General features: G+C 32.5%; 1 protein-coding gene and 2 long non-coding RNA genes across 12 annotated transcripts; 1 reads left to right on the top strand and 2 right to left on the bottom strand.

The window, feature by feature from the left end:
• Positions 1-6205: 6205 nt before the first annotated feature.
• LOC105108370 (uncharacterized) lies at positions 6206-16125 on the top strand. Of its 9 annotated transcripts, none has more exons than XR_839050.1 (4): positions 6206-6415; positions 6851-8107; positions 14636-14687; positions 15474-16125. It is a non-coding gene; the product is annotated as an uncharacterized LOC105108370 (long non-coding RNA). The 9 variants fall into 9 exon arrangements; XR_839047.1 differs by lacking the exon at positions 15474-16125 and having other exon boundaries at positions 6851-6961; positions 7097-8107; positions 14636-14916; XR_839049.1 differs by lacking the exon at positions 15474-16125 and having other exon boundaries at positions 6851-7183; positions 8023-8107; positions 14636-14916.
• Positions 8882-10699, bottom strand: LOC105108371 (uncharacterized). The gene is made up of 2 exons (XR_839052.1): positions 9240-10699; positions 8882-9153 (listed from the first exon to the last, which is right to left on the bottom strand). It is a non-coding gene; the product is annotated as an uncharacterized LOC105108371 (long non-coding RNA).
• LOC105108372 (uncharacterized) lies at positions 10706-14629 on the bottom strand. Of its 2 annotated transcripts, XM_011002662.1 has the most exons (3): positions 12447-14629; positions 11556-11835; positions 10706-11060 (listed from the first exon to the last, which is right to left on the bottom strand). In XM_011002662.1, the coding sequence occupies exons 1-3, from the start codon at positions 13305-13307 to the stop codon at positions 11041-11043; spliced, it is 1161 nt and encodes a 386-aa protein (XP_011000964.1). In that variant the 5' UTR covers positions 13308-14629; the 3' UTR covers positions 10706-11040. The 2 variants fall into 2 exon arrangements, with proteins under 2 accessions (XP_011000964.1, XP_011000963.1); XM_011002661.1 differs by having other exon boundaries at positions 10706-11835.
• Positions 16126-19494: the final 3369 nt, after the last annotated feature.

Here is a 19494-nt window from a genome sequence, read left to right as displayed (position 1 = left end):
TTTTGTTTTCTTCTTTTTTTTATTTTATTCCTGCACGTGCATGAGAGTGTGGTCACGTACATCAAGTGGTAGACTTTGTAGGGTATCCTCATCATTTTCAGAAAATATGGCCGAAGAAGATAATCAATCACTTCATAATGAGAATAATGAGAATAACCGTGCTAGAACACTTAGAGACCACATGAATCCCACAAGAACAAGTGCACCATCATGCATAGTTTTTCCTCCCGATGCATCTTATTTTAATTTTAAACCAGGTATTATTCAACTTTTACCTTCTTTTCATGGCTTAGAATTGGAAAATCCATACTTGCATTTAAGGGAATTTGAGGAGGTCTGCAACACTTTATATTTATACCTGTTAAGATTTATGTAAAGTATTTTAGTGCTTGTTGGCAGTATCATTCCTACGAAGCAGGTATTAGAATAAAGGCTTGATATCTGTTTGCTAGCAAAATTTCCATCAAAAGAAAGGTCAAATATCTCTCATTCATTGAAACTTTTTTATTGGTGACATCTGGAGTCAAACTCCAGTTACTATTCTTATCTAAATAGCTAATATCAAATGGGGAAAAAGAGCAGAAAACATTAGATTTTGGAATTAAGTTCCTTGGTTGTCAATCTGATTTTTGCAATTTTATTGACCTTGGCCATATGACTGATAGTGATCTAACTAGCGAGGTCAGCCCGTCATCACAATTGAGCAGTCGTGCATCAGATGGTTTGTCATTCATGTGTACATTTGAAATCAACTATAGTATTATGAGAACTTTTTGGATGTATGTTGAGACTTGTTTATAATAGGATTTTGTCTCGTGTGTTTGTTTTTATGCTTTTTCTATACTCTAGTTGTGTTCACATTATTCAATTCATTGATGTGTTTTATAGGTCTCATCTATCTAATAGCAGTTGACATTGGGAATTGAAGTCTGAATCTGAGCCTTGAAAATTTTTGAGATGTTTTATGTTTTGGTTCTAGTTTCTAGAATTTTGGATCTAATACATATCCATCCTCATTGAAAGTTTGTTTGATTCATTGATTTTTCTTTGTTCATCTAACTCTGCTTTATAAGGAACTTGATTTTCTTCCAAACCATACTAGTATTGATTATATATGATTTTTTTATTTAAAGCATGCATTTTAAGGTGCTTGAACTATGTATGAAATTTTATTTGAAGCATGAATTTTTTTTTGTAATGTTTTTTAAAATTCCTTACGATTTTATGATCTTATGATCCATTTTTACAATTCAAGTTTATTTTGTATTTTTTGTGTCATGTCAAAAATGTGTTTTTAATAACCTTGGAGCCAAGCATATAGGCCTAATAGAGGCTTGTGCACCTGACCCACAACATCACTAAAAATATCTTAAGAAACAAAATTTGGATGATAATCAAACTTAATAAATGTCATATCTTATTCATACCTCCTTCTTATAGAATTATATAGAGCCATTGATATGAAAACTGTTTAAACTTGTAACTTTTACAAGAATACTGACATGTTCTATAAAATTCTCCATCTTTTTTTCCACACTACAAAAGTTCATTCTATTACACATGATATTGAATAATGAACCCAATTGAATAACTTTTCTTGACTTTATGGATGCCTTTAATAATAAAATTCTAGAAGATGATATTTTTCACCTCTATATTGGCCTAGAAATCCATAATCATTTGGATAACTAGAGTCAACAACTTAATACTTCCTTAGAGTAATAAGTTTTTGCTATAAATTAATCCTAATTAGGAAACCAAAATACTTGTAGTGAAATTTATTAACATTTACATTATTCAATCATAAATACCTTCCAATGGCTTTAAAAATTTGATATTAGGATTATTAATGGCCTCAAGAAAAGTTTTTGTATCAATGCACTTTTTCATCCAGTCTAAACAAATATAAATTCCATTTCAAAGTTACATGTTGCTATTAAGTTATGCTTTTATACATCTTCTACCAATAAATGATATTTGATTTTTTTTCTGATATATAAGTATGCATATGTGTTTCATTGATAGCTCCAACACAATTCTATATAAAAAAATTAGATAAGAAAACAATCATTTCAAACATAGTTGAAATAATTTTTTTGTTGTGTAGCTTACGTAATTATTAAATCATTAACCAACATTAATGTTATATTAAAATGTGGCATATATCTTAAATTCATTGTAATTTCTCTCGGTGTTCTTGAAAATTCTAGATCAATTGATTTGATTATTTAAAATGCTAACGAGCATATAGACTTGAGAACTTCATTGAAATATTTATTGATAATTTAACCAAAATGTTGAAATCTCTCATAAACTTCCCTATTTGAAGCATTAAATGCTAGCGTATAAAGAAACATGTTGCCCTTCTCAATTACACTTATCCTCCTTGATGGTTTTAATCCATATTACGTTTCTAAATCAAAGCATAAATTCTAAAATATGGATGCATCCATCCTAAATATATTAATACAACATATCCAATGCCCATTTAGAATTTCATTCAACCATCACATTTCCGTGTTGTAAGAAACCATACACGGTTCTCTATAAATATAATTATTATAAAACATATCAAGTACTCTAGTTATGCACAACGGTGGTTTACAATGATAAAACTCTTTCAGTCAAAACAAATTTCACTCCTCATCATCATCGTATTCATTGTCATCATCGTCGTCATCATTTGTATTGCTACCATAACCAACATGCTACTGCAAATGAAATCACTACCACTATTTCTACCACAACAACCATATAAAACATATTGAACAAAATTATTCATGATATTTTTATGATCTCATAAAACAAACCATTAAATCAATCCACGTCCATATCTACAAAGTAAATGTATATTTCACTTCAATTAACACTTAATATTTGTTATAAATATTAAGCTATTACAACTTTTTTATACATATGTCAATAAATTAAAGAAGTACTATAAGAAAATTAAATGACTTTTAACTTAACAACAATCTATTGTATAATTATACTAAAATTTTAAAATGTTAGTATGCAATTAGACATGTTAAGTTGTTATACCAATCATACATTTATTTGGTATGTAATTGGACGTCTTGCATTTTTTATGTCAATTGTATTGTAAATAAGGATAGAAAATTATATTACAACCTATTTCATCCTCCATTCAACATCAAAATAGTAAATAAGAAAGGAATATTTACTTGGTAATTTCATTGGGATGCAATAAGGATGAAAAAAAGAATGCTTTAGATTAGACCATGGCTATATGAAAGACATAAATATAAAAATACAACTTGTCATGGGGTGTGCAGCGACATTGAAGGGATAACAAATGCTATCCCTACTCTGTGAAGTCTTTCTATGGTCTACAACCTATTTTGAGAGGCTAGCCATATGATAAAAGCTTATTGTGGAATATGTTCAGAGGTGGCAGAAACTTTATCTCAGTCTAAATAAACTTTTCAAATCAATAAATGAAATTAAAATAAGGATTACCAGTTTGAAATTGAGGGTGTACCAAAACAAAAAGAAACAAGATGGGTTTTTGTGTGCTTACCCGAAGACACAGATACTAGAATAAGGTTCCTACAACACAACACAACACAACACAAATATTTAAAATAAGGAAGAACAAGGTAATGCTTTTGCTTATTGTTGCAATTTTTAATTACATGTAGAGTTTAAAATGTATAATAAATTAAATGTCAATTATATATTATCAAGATCTTGTTTTAGATTACAACGGGGTGTTAACATAGTCAAGATAAAGGAAAAAAGACAAGTAGATGTGGTCTAGTGTTAAGAAGATCTTGGAAGGGTATATGCTTTATTGTTGAATATTTAATGTTTTGGGTGTTGGAATAATTTATAGAGAAACATATGAATACCAAATCAAAGAATATGACAAACAATTACAAAAAAAAAAAGGAAAGGTTGAAGGATAAGTATTTGTAAAGGTAATCACATTAGAAAAAAAGGAGAAGTTGGTGGAAGAAAATAGATAAGAAAACAAGAGATGATTGAAGCAGTGATAAGGATATTTTGGTCACTGGAAATTATACAATGATCTCAACACTATTGGTGGGCACTATGACAATGTGGGCAGGAAGCAACAAAAGCAAGTCACTCTTGCTTTTATTGAACCTATGGTAGGACCATAATGTTAATGAGTCTCAATTTATAGTTTACATCCTAACCAAACAATACAAAATTATGGTTTCAACTCAATGCATAAACTACCACATAAACAAATACCTTAAAGTCATAAAACAAAATCAATAACAAAATATTTAAATAATATATTAAGTCCATGCCCTAATTGTTTTTAGGTGTTATTATAATATAATATAATATAGCAAATATTATCTTATTAATTATAAACTAAAAGAAAAAGGGGTTTTATTGTACCCATTTTTATAAAGATTATTCATTTTAATAGTGCTTTATTTTTTTATTTTTGGTTTTTTCAATTAATATTTTTTTGTTTATTTTTTAATATTAGATTTATTTTTTTAATTAATATTTTTTTGTTTATGTTTTAATATTAGATTTATTTTTTATTAATTTATTATATTCTCATAAGATGAATTGCAAGTTTAGCATGTTAACTCGATTTGGTGAATTAACTTTGTTGACTCAGATTGACGTGTTAATTTTGTTAACTCAATTTTTTTTCATAATTAAATTTTTTCTTATAATTTTAATATTTAATATTGCATTGAATGATACTTAGACTTCATAATTTGTTTGTTTACTTTCTATTATTTTATTCCAGCCTCATGACCCTAAAACAATGTTTAACAGGTTAATTTGAGTAGACTCAAGTTGCTTTTATGTCATTTTTCCAATTGATTTTTTTTTTCAAATTCACTATTCAATATTAAATTGATTAGAAATTGAGTTTTATAATTTTTATTTTTATTTTTTTCTGTGAGGATAACTTGGTATCACAATCAAGGTCGTATATTTTGGCATTTTAACTCCTGTTAAACTAGATTGTTTTTTTGTTTTCTTTTTAAGAGATTTTCTTTGTCTTATGACCCGAATCACATGTCCTTCAACATTGAATTTACTTTTTAGTGGGTTGTTCATGTCTCATAAACCAAGTCATGGATTTAGCAAATTAATATAATTGACTCAGTTATTTTGCTTTTTTAAATTGATTTTTCCATTTTTATCATTTATTATTGTGTTTAATTGAGAATTACGCTTCATGATTGACTTTTTTTTATTAGGTTATCTCAACCTCATGTTTCAGTAATATTACTTAATAAATTACCCTAGGTTGATTTGACTTATTTTTTGTGTTTTTTTAATTAAATGTTTTTATAAATTTTATCGTTAAACATTGAGTTCGACAATAATGATTGAAATTAAACTTTATAATTTATTTTGATTTGCTTTCTATAAGGTTATCTTAGTCTCATAACCAAAGTTGCGGATTTAGCATGTTCACCCAGGTTAAATTAAGTCAATTTTTTTCTATGAGGTTATCTCAGTCTAATAACTTAAGTTATGGGTTTTGTGAATGGGCACATTTTGTTTTTTATATTTTTTTAATTAATTTTTTATCATATCCTTCAACATTAGAACGATTGGAGATTGAAATTTATAGTTTGTCTCTTTGCTTTTCATAAGATTATTTTGATTTCATAATCTGGGTCATAAATTTCATAGATTAACTCAAGTTATTTTGAGATTATGTTTTAATTTATTTTCTTTTCAATTTTATATTTCAATATTGGCTTGATTGTGAATTAAGTTTCATAATTTATTTTAATTTATTTTCTATGAGGTTATTATAGTCTTATAACCTGGATTGTAAATTTGACATGTTAATCTAAATTAATTCAATATGTTATCATTTTAATATTAAAAAAAGATATTATCTTGAAATCTTTTTAAATTAAATTATGTTTTTATGAGTTGTATAGATTATTTTTGAATCTACAAAAATTATTTAAATTATATTAAGTTAATCTGATTAAAAAAAATTTAACTAAAAAAATATAATATCTAAATATTTATTTTATATTTAAAATTTTTTAACTCGATTGACAAGATAACATGGATAAATAATAAATAATATAGTTACTTGTTATCCTCTAGGCAAAGCAATCATAGCAAACCCTGTGAATTATACCATAAGGAAAAAAGAAAGTGCAGGTTAATTAGGAATTTAATTAAATAACCACAGGTCCTAAGGCTAAAGAGACGCTGGCTAGCACACGAAACGACAGAACGTTTCATCCATGACAAGAGCCATACCCAGCTGAGTCACTATATATGAAACTCCCGCCTCTGAGATGGCGACTTCCACTTTATCGACAATTCAGTCCTCTCTTAATCGCAAACGCCTTTGATTACCACCGCCTATTTCATTTCAATTCCACAAATTCGTAAAAACTTCTGCGGATACTCTTCCTTTGAAGTTAGTAATTTTCTGTCTCTTTTGTTTAATAGTTAATTTTTATAATTATCATCATGTGTTAATTGTAGGTTAAGGATGTTAGCTATAGACCTCCATGAATTAAGCTTAATCTTTTAAATAAAGTTACCTTTTCACTTCCAGAGAAAACGTAATTAATGTTTTAATCAATCAATCACTTCCAGAGAAAACGTAATTAATTTTTTTTAATCAATCAATCAATTAACTGTTCTGATTCCGTTTATGCATTTCTGTTGCTTTTAATTTTTGATCGTCTAGTAATTTCTTAATAAACAAAGTGATATTATGGGTTGCCATCATCTTTATTAAAAAATATAGGAATGCAGGAAGAAAATGCTATGTGGTTGTTTTATTTTGCTTTAGGTTTATTATATAGAGTTGAACTTTGATGAAGAATGTTGTTTTGCTACAAGCTAGCTACTTTGTGGCTGACACTATTGCTGCTGAACTTACATTTTGGTGGCCCAGGCGAAAGCGTATTTGATTAAGGGAGGTCTTGCTTTGAATCTGCAAAGAGCTGTAATTTGAGTGCTATTTTTAAAAAGAAAAGGCAAAAAAAAGGGGAGAAAATTAAGCATGTTTTACCTTTTTCTTTTTTTGGTCGTTTTTATATATTTCATTGCCGATTCTTAATGCAGTACTTAATTTAACTGATAGCTATAGGTTGGATTGAATGGGATCTCGTTGTGTAAAGATCCGTACTCTCTAAGTGGTGAATATAAACATCGGCTTGCCTTGGCTATTCAACTGGTAATAACCTTTATGTAAGTCTACACTTCTTGAGATGCTCCATTCTAAAGTTACAGATTAGGCACTTGTATAACCTTTATCCTTGTAGCATGCTTTGAGTGATGAGTGTTATCGATTTAATATTCAGTTTAAAGTCCCTGATATGTTGGTTTTGGAATGAGCCTCTTGTTGGCCTAGCTGTGAGTCATACTCAGTACTTTTTAGTTCCTAGACCATTCCTTGTCTTCCCTCTTGTTTAGTCCCCCAGCTGATGATTACTATGATATTTTTGAAGTTAATCAATAATTAAGAACCCCTAATCCCTGTAGTGCAGTGCAGTTTCCTCCAACTTTTTAAATGCGTGAATACTTTTAGAGATAAAGAGTCAAGGGAGGCCCGCTTTGGGCTTGTTGTCTTGAGATCGGCTAATTGACGATGAGTTATGGATTTGAATGTTCTCTTATTTCCTTTCTTATCATCAGTAATACCAAACTATACATCAGGGGTTCACCTCACCATTCCTTTCCTTTTCAATAATTTGGACCTTTGGCCTCCCCCATGAAAGCAGGTCTGGTACCACCTTGCTTTCAAGACTGGTTAGGGTACTCCAACTGTTTTCATTTAGATCATTTAACTTCAAATTCAATTCCAGCTCTTTAGCACTCAAAATTCTAAAATTCAATGCCCTCATGTTTATCAGTTATAAAAAAAATTTCTCAATCTTTGAAGTGATGAGTGTTTCACACTCAAGTGAGTCCATGGTAAGCTTTCAGTACATCCTCCTAGCTTCTCCATTTGTTAATTATTTTCTGCTGCAGTGAGTTTGTTTTAATTGTTATTAATGATGCTTTGGAGATCAGATTGGAAGGTATGGGCAGATGTTATAAAGCTTTTGAAGTGCTTGGAGAAAAAATTGACCATCCTTGTTGTCAGTCATTATCTCAAGTAAGTTTGTTTATGGTTGTCTTGAGTTTTTCCTTTTGGATCTTTTCTTCTGAATTGCCCTCCTTTATCTGTTAGCATGCTGTTTTTCTGTTTGGTACAGTTTGTACTAATGCCATTTATGTGCCATCATATTTTAGCTGTTCATATAACTGTATCTTATGTTCCTGTTTTCATAAATAAGTAATCTTCTTGGAAGCATATGAATGTGATTGTAGAAGGTGCATGGGTTACAATAACTGTATTTTTAGTTCCTGTTGTTCATAAACAAAGACATCAGTAATCTCATTAGAAGGCTTAGAGGACTCAACCAAGCAAGCTCTTCTTATTGCTCTGTAGTTAAGCTTGATTTCCCAAATCCAATATTAATTTAATTTACAGGTTCTGCAAACTAGTTTATTGAACCTTTGCCTATCTTAGGATGCACAATGTGTATTCTCTTATATTGTTTTTCTTTTCACTATATGTATATGGTGCTACTCTTACTTATAAAGCTTCGGGTTTCTCTTTCAGAGAATTAGCTACTCTAGTTGATAATTCCTGGAGAATGGAAATGGTTGGATTTCTGATGGAAGAGCTCCTTTCAGTGTAACCGTAGAGTGGACTGTTTCCTACTTGCTATGAGGTTTGACCTAGTGGGTTCTAGTTCTATACGTTTATGCCAAAAGCTGGAATTGCTTACAAATTATATCAGGAATATGTCCTGCCACTAAAATCCAAATGTCCTGCCACTAAAATCCAAATCCTTGATAGTGATTTCTTTTTTATTTTTCTTGGGAGAATCGGATCCTTGATAGTACTTATTGCTTACTAATTGGCATAGTTACCAGGCATGTAGTCAACCTCCAGCCAGTGTTCTTAAAGTGTTGGGTGCACTTAGGCACAAAGGGTTCTTGGAGCCAAGGTGCAAGGCACGAGCTCTCATCTAGGCAAAATAAGGTGCATAATTACTATAATATGTATATACAACACAGGGTTCTTGGAGCCTAGGTGCAAGGCACGAGTGCTCGTCTAGGCAAAATAAGGTGCATACTTACTATAATATGTATGTACAACACAGGGTTCTTGGAGCCTAGGTGCAAGGCACGAGTGCTCGTCTAGGCAAAATAAGGTGCATACTTGCTATAATATGTATATACATTTAATAGCATGTAGAAAATTGTTATTTTTTTGAAAAAATAAGAAAAATATTAATACATCTGGTGTTTGTTTCTAATCCTGATAATAGATTAATTAGAAAATGAATAACTTTTAAACTTTGATTCTATAAGAATAGAAGAGAGAGCAATATTCCTTTTTCCTTCTTAGCATCAATTATGTCAATAATGACCGTCATGAAGTGAGAGAGAGTGAGTGATTTGACCGAATAGTAAAAGAAAGTGATAAAAACAATAGTATAATAATTTGAAAGAACAAAAAATTATTTGTATGAAAGTCACATTCTTTTGGCCAAATAAACCATAGCTCTCCTTATTGTCCTTTTGTGTTTCTTTCACAATTAGTTTAGCTTTTTTAATGAATAAATTTCACATAAAATAGTTAGTGGATTGTCACGTGTACAATCAATGAAAGTTTGCCCTGCAAGTAAATAACTAGAAGTCACATGGGTAGTAAAACAGTTTTTAATAATTCAAACTACACAAGCTAGAAAACCAACAGACAAGAACTCTAATTAGGCATGCTTTTTGGTGCTTCTCTGTAAGTCCCTAGGCATGCACTTCTCTTGCCTAATGTGTGCTTGATTAAAATTGCCTGGCTTTGACCCTTAAAATCCCTTTCCTGTCGCAGCTTAGTGCCTTGCGCTTTAGGTGCTGCTAACACTATTTCCAACAGTTTGGAATTTGATGCGCCCATTTCAAACCATCTGCTCACTGTCCTATTTGATTCTAACTAGATAGTTTAATGATTTTTCTTAGATGAATTTCGGTAGGTGAATTATGGAACTTAGATGTTACATTTCCGGCACAAATTTGAGGTGCTTGCCACCATAAAAATTAAACAGGAAAGGGGTGATTTGAGGAGCCTTTTAATGTAAATAGGGTGCATGGCCTTGGTTTTACCAATACACTACCAGCTCACTTTTATGTGAAAAAAAGGGACTAATTGCAAGTTTGCTCCAAAGTAAAACTTTGATTTCAATTACTCCCTTAGCAAACATTAAAGTACATTTCAATGCTACCTTTCCATAGACTATCACATAGGTTTAACATAGTGCATAGGAGGGTGACATTGTAGTTATTGTAGTGGTTTGAGGGGAGCATCTTCATTTACTATCATTTGGAGTATAAGAGAGCACAACTGACCATAATGGCGAGTCTCTTAGAATATCATTACCAGCGTTGACTGCCTAATGAAATTATAGGTCCAAGTAGGTAGGTGGTACATAAGTGAGAGTTGTAAAACTTAGCAAATGAAGGCTTTTGTTTTAGTTTCAGCCATCTATCTCCTTTCCCCTTTCTATCCTTTTAGTTAACAAATCTGACTTGGTAGTACAAGCTTTGTTCTCTTTTATCAGCCTTATTTTTTTTTTTTCAGTTATAAATCACCAAGACTTTGAAACCTTTGGCTATATTAATAACTTCCTTTTTTCCTTCTTTTCAGCTGAATCTTAGTTTGGGATCAAATGCCCAACACTAGCTCCTTCCATAATACTCATGTTTGAAGAAACTAGTTTTTATGAATATTACTTGTTTGTGAAGTGAAAAATAATTAAATAATTAAAATGGAACATGCAAACATATCAATCATGTTTACTAATTAAGATGATTACATGACGTTCCATGCTCACAACTTTATTATTATACAGACAGATGAGATGGATACCTTTTACTGTTTCCATCTCCTTGGGTTCATGGTCACTTAAATCACTCACAAATACTTAGGAACTTAGATGATGCAATCAAACAACACATTGTAAGTGTGCTTTAGCTCCTCTGCTACAGCTCCAGCACCAAATCTACATTACCGATATTAGAAAAGGGTTAGATGTGTGCATTAATATGCTTAATCATTTTAATAATTTACCTTGATGGTCACAATGAAGTCAAAATAGCTCTTCAAGGAGAAGAAAAAAATACTATCAATGTGGCAGCATACATGGAAAATACGCTACTGAATCTTTAACTTCCCATATTAAGATATTCTTTATATAGTTCTGTTTATAATAGTTTGACTTTTTCATAACTGTTGCTTTTAGCATATCTTGATCCCATTAATGCAGTTGTGTTTCTGAAACCTCTTTTTTGTTTGTAAATAGACATGTTTCGTGCATGTGCATATAAGGAATTACAAATGTCAGACATTTTATTCATCTATGCATATTGTAACAAATGATTGATGGTGCCATGGTCAGCAATCTATACTTGAAGTAAACCAAAATCTAAATGTTCTATGTTTTTGAAAGGTCAACATGTTCTATGTTTTTGAAAGGTCAAGATGTGTTGGTACTTACAGTCTGCATCCGTTTTAATCCAGTATTCCCCATTTGCACTTGAATTACTGCAAATATGATCATGTTGTGGCACTTTCAAGCTGTTCTTATGGCATTGGACCCCTTCCCTTGACTTGTATCCAGGAAGAAACTTTCTTTTCTCTTTAACCTGGTGCGTCAGTTCTGCATTATAGCCACCATCATTCAGAGTAGTCATTGTCTTGTCTTTATGGGACTTCGTAAACTCTCTTTCAGCTAATGGGTTTTCAGGATGAACTTTTCTATGGAACACTTTTAGGACCTGCATGCCAAAAACTCAGAAAAATTAAGATTTCAGTGGAAGTTCTACCACTGAACCTATTTATGGTGGTATTGTTAGGTTCCTACTCCTCTGGAGTTATGATGCTTTGTGACCAATATTTTTTATATTGACCAATATTGTCTAATGGAAACCTTTCTGGAAAATATAGTGGTTGGTCATCAATATGGCTTAGCTTGATCTAAAAACTTGAGGTACGTAGGTATAATCGAAGTCTTTTGACAAGAATCCAAGTTTGAGTCATAAGGGGTGATCTTGTCGGATGCTAGGTTATCGGATGCTGTGGAATGAAGTTCAGAAACACTTGCAATATGGCTAGTTTATACTGTAAATTCTATCCAAGTTATAGAATGATATTTCCCACAGATCTGTTTTGTTAACAGGAAAAGAATAAGGTGTTAGCAACTTAAGATTTTTGTGCTTGGCTACTGTTATCCTGGTTGTCATGGTAGTACACCTTAAAATGAAATTAGTATTCAACTTATTTGGCCAGAGGTAATTGTAATGCAGTGATATGGATTGTGTGTTTATGGATAGAATCATCAGTCTTTTCCCTAATCATTTCTTATAGAAAATGGTGGAGGAAGACACACCTTATTAAGTGTTTTCTTGGTAGAAACAGAATTTGAGGCTTCATCCCTTGTAGAAGGGGTAGGATTTCCCGACGTAGTGCGAAACATTTTGAGTATCTTCTTGATGAGGTATTTGGCAGATTTATGTGCTTTCTTGGCTTGCATCTCCCCTTTCACTTCTTTTTCTGAAGGAATTTCATCTGTAACTTTTGTCATACGAAACATCTCTCCAAGTGATACCTTTTCCTTCTTTACTCCAACTCTTGTTTCTGGCAGTTCAACTGATGACCCAAATAGATATCCTTGGAGTGGACATGCCACTGTCTTTCCATAATCTTCAGCATCAGTTGCTTCCATTTGCATGCCACTGAGTGTAATAGTGCTCACATAACTGCTCCTTGCTAACGATTCATTGCAACCTTCTTCTTCAGCTTCAGCCTCTAGAAACTTTTCTAACTCATTGTTCATGATCTTCAATTCATTTTCTGTCACCTCTATGTTTTCCTCTGTTATGCTCTCCAAAGACATGGCAAATGTTGGTGTTGCAGGCTCACTGGTAATTGGTTCTGAGCCAAGGGTTCCAATAGTAAGAAAGCCATGAAAAGGATCAGAGCTGATGATAGATGTTTCGTCTCCATTATTCTCATCCACTCCTTCATTTTCAAAGAAAGTATTCTCACATTCCTCATTTGGCTGTTTTAAGAGCCCGGGTCCATATCTGGAGTTAAAACTTGGCCCAGTGTAGGAAACATGGTCATCAATGGGTGACTGTGCGGAAAGGCAAGCACAATAGTTCCCTGAAACATGGAAAAAAGAAAAAGGATACTTTATGTGAGTTTTTAAGCAGGGCATATTACTTATCCCTTTTATCACATTTTGCATGGGCCAACTAGTGACTGAACAATCTTCAGATTTGTGAGGATAGTGGTTTGAAGGGTCTTTGGTTTATGTAACAACCTAGCAATACTAGTTATTTGTATCACGAAGTGGCTGCAATATTTATGCCAATATGCCCACTTTGAACCTTATCCCTTGGGAGAGAGATCCATTTGCCGAGTGGCCATAAAAGGCCTTAGCCAGTGGTGGAAAATCCAAGAGGTGGGATGTCCTGTAATACCTGCACTAAGGCTCCACCCTTTTCTTTTACCATGAACACCCTAGATGATTGACTGTTGTGTCTAGCTTTATTGCAGACAGAGATCAGCCGTTCCTGAGACCTAAGAGGATTGGTGGTCTCATCCATTGGTGAAAAATCTTCTAAGTTGAGATGTTTCTGACATGATTGGCCATCTTTGTGAGACCATCAATCTTTGGGTTGGACCACTGTTTTTTATCCTTTTTTTGAAGTGAGAATTAGCTACCAAGATTGGTGCTAGAAGCTGAGTGTGGTAGATTAAATTACTTTGTGAGTTTGGTCTATTTATGTGATCATATCTTATGTCTGATGCACACCTAGTGGTCTTTTTAGAAGAAAATGAAGGGTTGTTTGAATACCTATCGAAAAATCCTTGAATGGTTCGGCATTATTTTTTTTGGATCGGTGGTGCATCCAACCTAGTACCTGCAACAATGAAATGCAAAGATAGAGTTTAAAATCATTAATACGTGTGCTATTCAAAATTCAGGAAGTGTGTGCTTACCCTCATCTTGAACTTCTTCTGTGGGATTCAATGTTAGTTTTGCTTCAATTGTCACAGGGAGCAAGATGTAGGAATATATTTAGATATGCAAGGGCAACAAAGCATTAAAGGAGAGATTTGGATTAGCAAAAAGAAAGGGATGGGGATCTTTTGAACATGGTTGTTTAATGAGTTGGAAGTAGTGGGTGCTAGGAGGATCTTCTGATGGATGCGGATAGAGAGAAACATTTAGATAGATACAAGGTTTTGGTTGGCTGTTCTTTGTCAAGATCAAATCAAGCAAAAGAATCAGGGAGAGTTGGGAGACCTGCAAGTTGGGGGGTGCAACATTTGCTATGCATGCTTGATGTGGTTGTGCTGGTAAATGAATGCATGGACATGAGACTGATGGAAACATTTTATTTAGTTCTTTCAAATGCATGCATTATGTATATTATGCAAAAAATAAGTGTGCATCATTTGCTAATGGACACTTACAGCGACTCAGCGAGTACACACTAACATAATCAAATCCCATTACATATTAATTTTTCATTTCATGTTATTGCATGTTTGCATTTTTTTTTCAAGGTGCTCGGCCTAAAGGATTGTGGCATTTCAAGCAGGACCAACGAAAACTATTGTGAGTGGAAATCATTATAAATATATACTTGCCATGGACCCCAAAGGGACTGTGAATTATTTAAGCTTTTTGGCTGGTCATTGGTAAGATACATCGTAACTGAAATATACTCATCTAGCAGACCAGTAATACTGTGGTTGACATACGAAATATCTTTTCCGGGAGTGAAAAGTTTATGCTGTGCCGTTCATGCTATAATATTGCGGTAGTCTCTGTTTATATGCTTTTTTAAAATGTGTTTGTCTCGAAAAAAATATTAAATTGATATTTTTTTTAAGTTTTTTTTTATATAATTTTAAAGTGTCGGTGTCAAAAATAAAAAAGAATCTGAAAAAAATTATTATAATGTATTTTTAAAAGAAAAATATTTTTAAAAAGTATTCTATGCTACAATTATAAACACCCAATTAATTCTTGACAGCAAGCATTTTCTATTCATTTATGCTCTATTGAGGGCCATCATTATCATTGTTATTGTTATTATTATTTTTTTTTAGATTTGAAAAAATTTCATTCTTTGGAAAGCATAGTTGTAAGTTCTTAGTAAGGGAATAAAATCATAGTTATTTTCAATTTTTTTAAAATTCTAACTCGAATTAGAGATTTGCTGTGCTGGTTTTAAATTCTTTGTTCCCACGTCACGTTTCTTGAGAACCATTGTTATTGTTATCAACGTTGTCATCATCAGTATTATCCTTCTCTGCCTCACATTCTAGCTATACGGCAATCCTACTGTGGTTCCCTTGATGTGATATATTTTTCTGACTAGAAGGCATGGATGCGCAGTTTCTGTAGAAGGAGATCCAGGACAGGAGCAAGTTCTTTCCTTCTTATCTAATGGCATTCCATTTATGACTCTGGCCTTCTCTTTCCACAAATTGGGAGTTTTCTTAGCCGTTCCATACCGGTTTGTCACTGTTGTTGAACTGGAACCGCCAGCATGATTCGGGCATGATTTCAATACTTTCAGTGATATTGGCATTTGGCTTCTCAAATGCCTCGATTGCACACCGTTAAATGAGAAGATGCCCATCTAGTCAGGGTTGGTGGCGTCAATTTGTTAGCGTGTCCCACAATCATAAAAGCGAGGAAGCTGTTGTCAGCTTGTTGACAAATGCCACGCAACAGTCTTCAATCCTGGATGCCCTAATTCCATCCGTGGATTTGACAGTGAAAGCTGTTGACGAGAGTGAAAAAAGTGTAAACAAATTGCACTGTTTTTCTTACGATATGTCTAAATTTTTCATTTGTTTCTGTTGATTAGAATAGTTGCAATTCTAACATAAGAAGCCCGGCACGGTGACAAATGCTATAAATTGAGGTTGATGTTGTTCCTAATGGAGCGTCACGATCAATAGCGATCATGACACATGATATGTCGGTATTGTCTACTATTTTTGCCGGTTTGATGCACACGCATGATCAAAACTATAACCTAGATAGTTTATGGTTGCAGGTCCTCAATCTGCATCGTTAGAGTACAATTGTCTCTTGATTTCTCTGTTTTGCTAACAAAGTACATTCTGTCACATCGTTGTGAATCTGTTGTAATAGTGTGAAACAGTACCAACTTCACTTTAAGGTGATGGTTCTATTTATGGAGTGTTTTAATTTCAACTTGTTTTTATTAAAATTTATTTTTTAAAAATTGTTTAGTGTTTTGATATTATTATGTCAAAATTGATACATTAAAAAAAAAACTGATGTATTTTCAAGTGAATTATTTTGAAAAGTAATAACTACTATACTTTTAAATATTTTATTAGAACACGTACGTAACTAGGTAGTGGCATGATATTTGGATAACGTTAACAAAAGTCACGGTGGTCGGGTGCTATGTATATATATATATATATATATATATATATATATATATATATATATATCACAGGCGAGATAAAAAAGGCAAGTAGGGGTGAGGTAGGGCTCGAGGGATCCTATTTTAGCTACCCAACGAGAAACTACAAAACGTAGGAGTTGCCGCTTTTGGAGGACCCTCAATATCCCTAGATAAACTCCTATATTCTACTCTACTCTGAAGCCTCAAAACCAAAACAAACACAAAACCTTCAAGCTTGCGAGGTGGCACAGCAAGTGGGGTAATGTGAGTGAAATATCGAAGAAATAGAGAGAGAGAGAGAGAATCCATGCATGGATGAAGCCATTAGATGGCGACCATGTGAATCCCACGTGCAATATTGATGGTTCATGCCTTCTCATTGGCACACGGTTTCAAATCCTTAGACATGTATTGATTTATTTATATGAATTTATAATCATATCATGAGAGGACCCCTTCTACTGCAGAAGAGACTGCAGCTAAATAATTTTTGGTCCCCATTCCCATCTTTAGAGATTTGTAACAGCATCAGTGAAAAGAACACGTATTCCCATGTGTGATAGCATGTATCTCTGTCTGCTAAATTCCTTGGACCGAAAATAGAAAAGTCGGCATCCATAACATTTGTTGGAAATTGTGTTTCTGGATATGGATATAAATGTCTGATCATGAAATGGAAACAAGTATAGAGAGCATTTATGGTAGTGATAAATTGCGCGCTACGTCTTAATTATACAGGATGGTGCATCAACTTTTAAATTCTAACTGGGTTTTCGATGATGATCTGGACATATGGGAATTTTGAAGGCTAATCTGTACTGGCTTTAGACCTAACCCTTTGTGAGTTCTCGTAAAGAGTTGAAGAACTTGAAGAAGTCATAAGAATCTATCCTTCACGTAGAAGATGCTAATTAATGAGGTACAAACATGGAAAACAACATTTGCTCAGGTTGTTTTCTTATAATTTTTTTCATTAACTTTTCTGTCCAATAATCGGTGGGCATAACTGATATCCTTCTCTCTGTCAATTAATTAAGTCACTTTCTGCTGCTTTATCTTAGCTAAAGCTGGAAATAGAAGACACTTGCATTTAAATTTACAAGGAGGGCCAGCGCCACCACGCCAGCGGTGGCACACGTGACCATCATATGGGATTCACCTGAAGTTTCCTTCTCATGGGGCTTCTTGGTCTCAGCTTCAACCTATTGGCATGCACGCACGCCCCCCTTGAAAAATGATGTTTTATCGTTGCAGCTTACAAGGCCTATCGAGCCCAAACTCCTACTCTTGGTAAACAAGCCCCTTTGATATCCAATGCCTTTTTACTCCCTTTTTTTTTATGGGCTTGAGCTTCAACAGATAAATAATTATATAGAAATTTAGAAGCACCTATAAATAGCTTCCAAAGGAGCCGACTAAATGGACCAAGAACGTCGAATAACAGTTGGAATTTATAGTTTTATTGATGGAAATTTTTATTAGTAATTATATTGATATTTTATTTATAACTTTTTTAATGATAGAATTATATATAGAAATTGTTTGTTGTTGAAAAAATAGTTGTTGGCAATTTTTATTATGTCGGTAAGTTCATTATTAATAAATTTACCTATAATTTTATAGATAAAATATATATATCAAAAAAAATTATTTGTTTCAATCCGTCTATAATTCTCTTGATAATATCTAGTATATCATTGATAGGATAACCACGAGTAATTTTGTCACTGAGTTGTAGTGGTATTTGCTATAATTTTTTTCTAGCTCTCTGGAAGATACTGACAGAATAATTATGTTGGTGATTTAATAGTTGCAAGGGCGTTTGCTGTAAATCTTTTTCAACTCTCTAGAATATACCGACAAAATTATTTCGTCAGCAACCCTGTCAGTAATAATTTTAAAAAAATTAAAAAATATTATGGGACAAAATAGAAAATAATTAAAAAAATAAATTAATATAAAATTCAAATATTTAAAAATAAATTATCTTAATATAAAAATTAAATATTTACTATAAATTTATACGTCTAAATACAATGAAACTATAATAGAGGTGGTGTTAGAGGAGGAGGAAGAGGTCGGTCGTCCCTAAAACCATAGGGCTAATAAAAAGATGCACACGTACCAACTATCTATGATCTCATATCCATGATTACTTAGTGGAGTTTTTCATAATCTATAGAGAGTCGTTCATATTTTTTTTATTAAGATGAGTCGTATGTTATTGCACTCTTTAATCTAACAAGGCCGCCAACTCTAGAGATTAAATGCTCGAGATCGATTGCAAGCACCCAACGGTTGATACCATGGGTCGTTTGCAAGTTCTCAATCGTAATGTTAAAGAGATCATAAATCTAATTTTTATCAGGTTCATCGGATGATCTTACCTCCAACTATAAATCTGAATCAAAATTCGGGCTGGTCAAAGGATCGTCCTCGTATCTTTTCTTCAATGGGCTATTATATATCTCTTAAAAATAAAAAAAAAATAAAATCATCAAATTCAAGTATATAATAAGTTAAGAAAATAAATGGTTGAAAACCAACATAAAACAAAGTGTTGAGCCTTGTTGTCGATGAATTATTGCACTCCTTTTTGGTGGTCATCACTCCGCACATATGTTTCCATAAAAAGCTCCATTAAGCTTGGCTCCCATCCAAGAGTCGTAGCCTGAAAGATAAAAATGTTATTAATTCAATAGATTTATAAATAACTACAAAATAAAGAAAAATAGATGTAATTCAAATAAATCTTATCATTTGCTTCGCATAAGAAATAAATTATAAAGAGCTGCCGATGTGCATGGTAACAAAACCGTGAATTTGTTGATTTTAGTTTCTTGTACAAGATTGTGATCATTGTGTGAAACGCTCGAACATAATGTGTTGAATATATTCTACCCATATAGTCTTCAAAATGTATGACTATTTGAAATTCTTTCAAATTATCATGTCATTCTAACCCAA

This window comes from Populus euphratica, unplaced genomic scaffold (genome assembly GCF_000495115.2).
Source record: "Populus euphratica unplaced genomic scaffold, PopEup_1.0 scaffold191.1, whole genome shotgun sequence".
NCBI lineage: Eukaryota > Viridiplantae > Streptophyta > Magnoliopsida > Malpighiales > Salicaceae > Populus > Populus euphratica.
This window is presented reverse-complemented; position numbering and strand designations above follow the sequence as displayed.

What these genes read in the sequence shown, in the direction of transcription:
- LOC105108372 (XM_011002661.1), bottom strand. Translation starts at nt 13,307, where the DNA reads ATGCAAAATGTGATAAAAGGGATAAGTAATATGCCCTGCTTAAAAACT. An exon ending in CCAAGAAAACACTTAATAAG is followed by an intron (nt 11,836 to 12,446) that starts GTGTGTCTTCCT and finishes TTTGGCATGCAG; the next exon opens with GTCCTAAAAGTGTTCCATAG.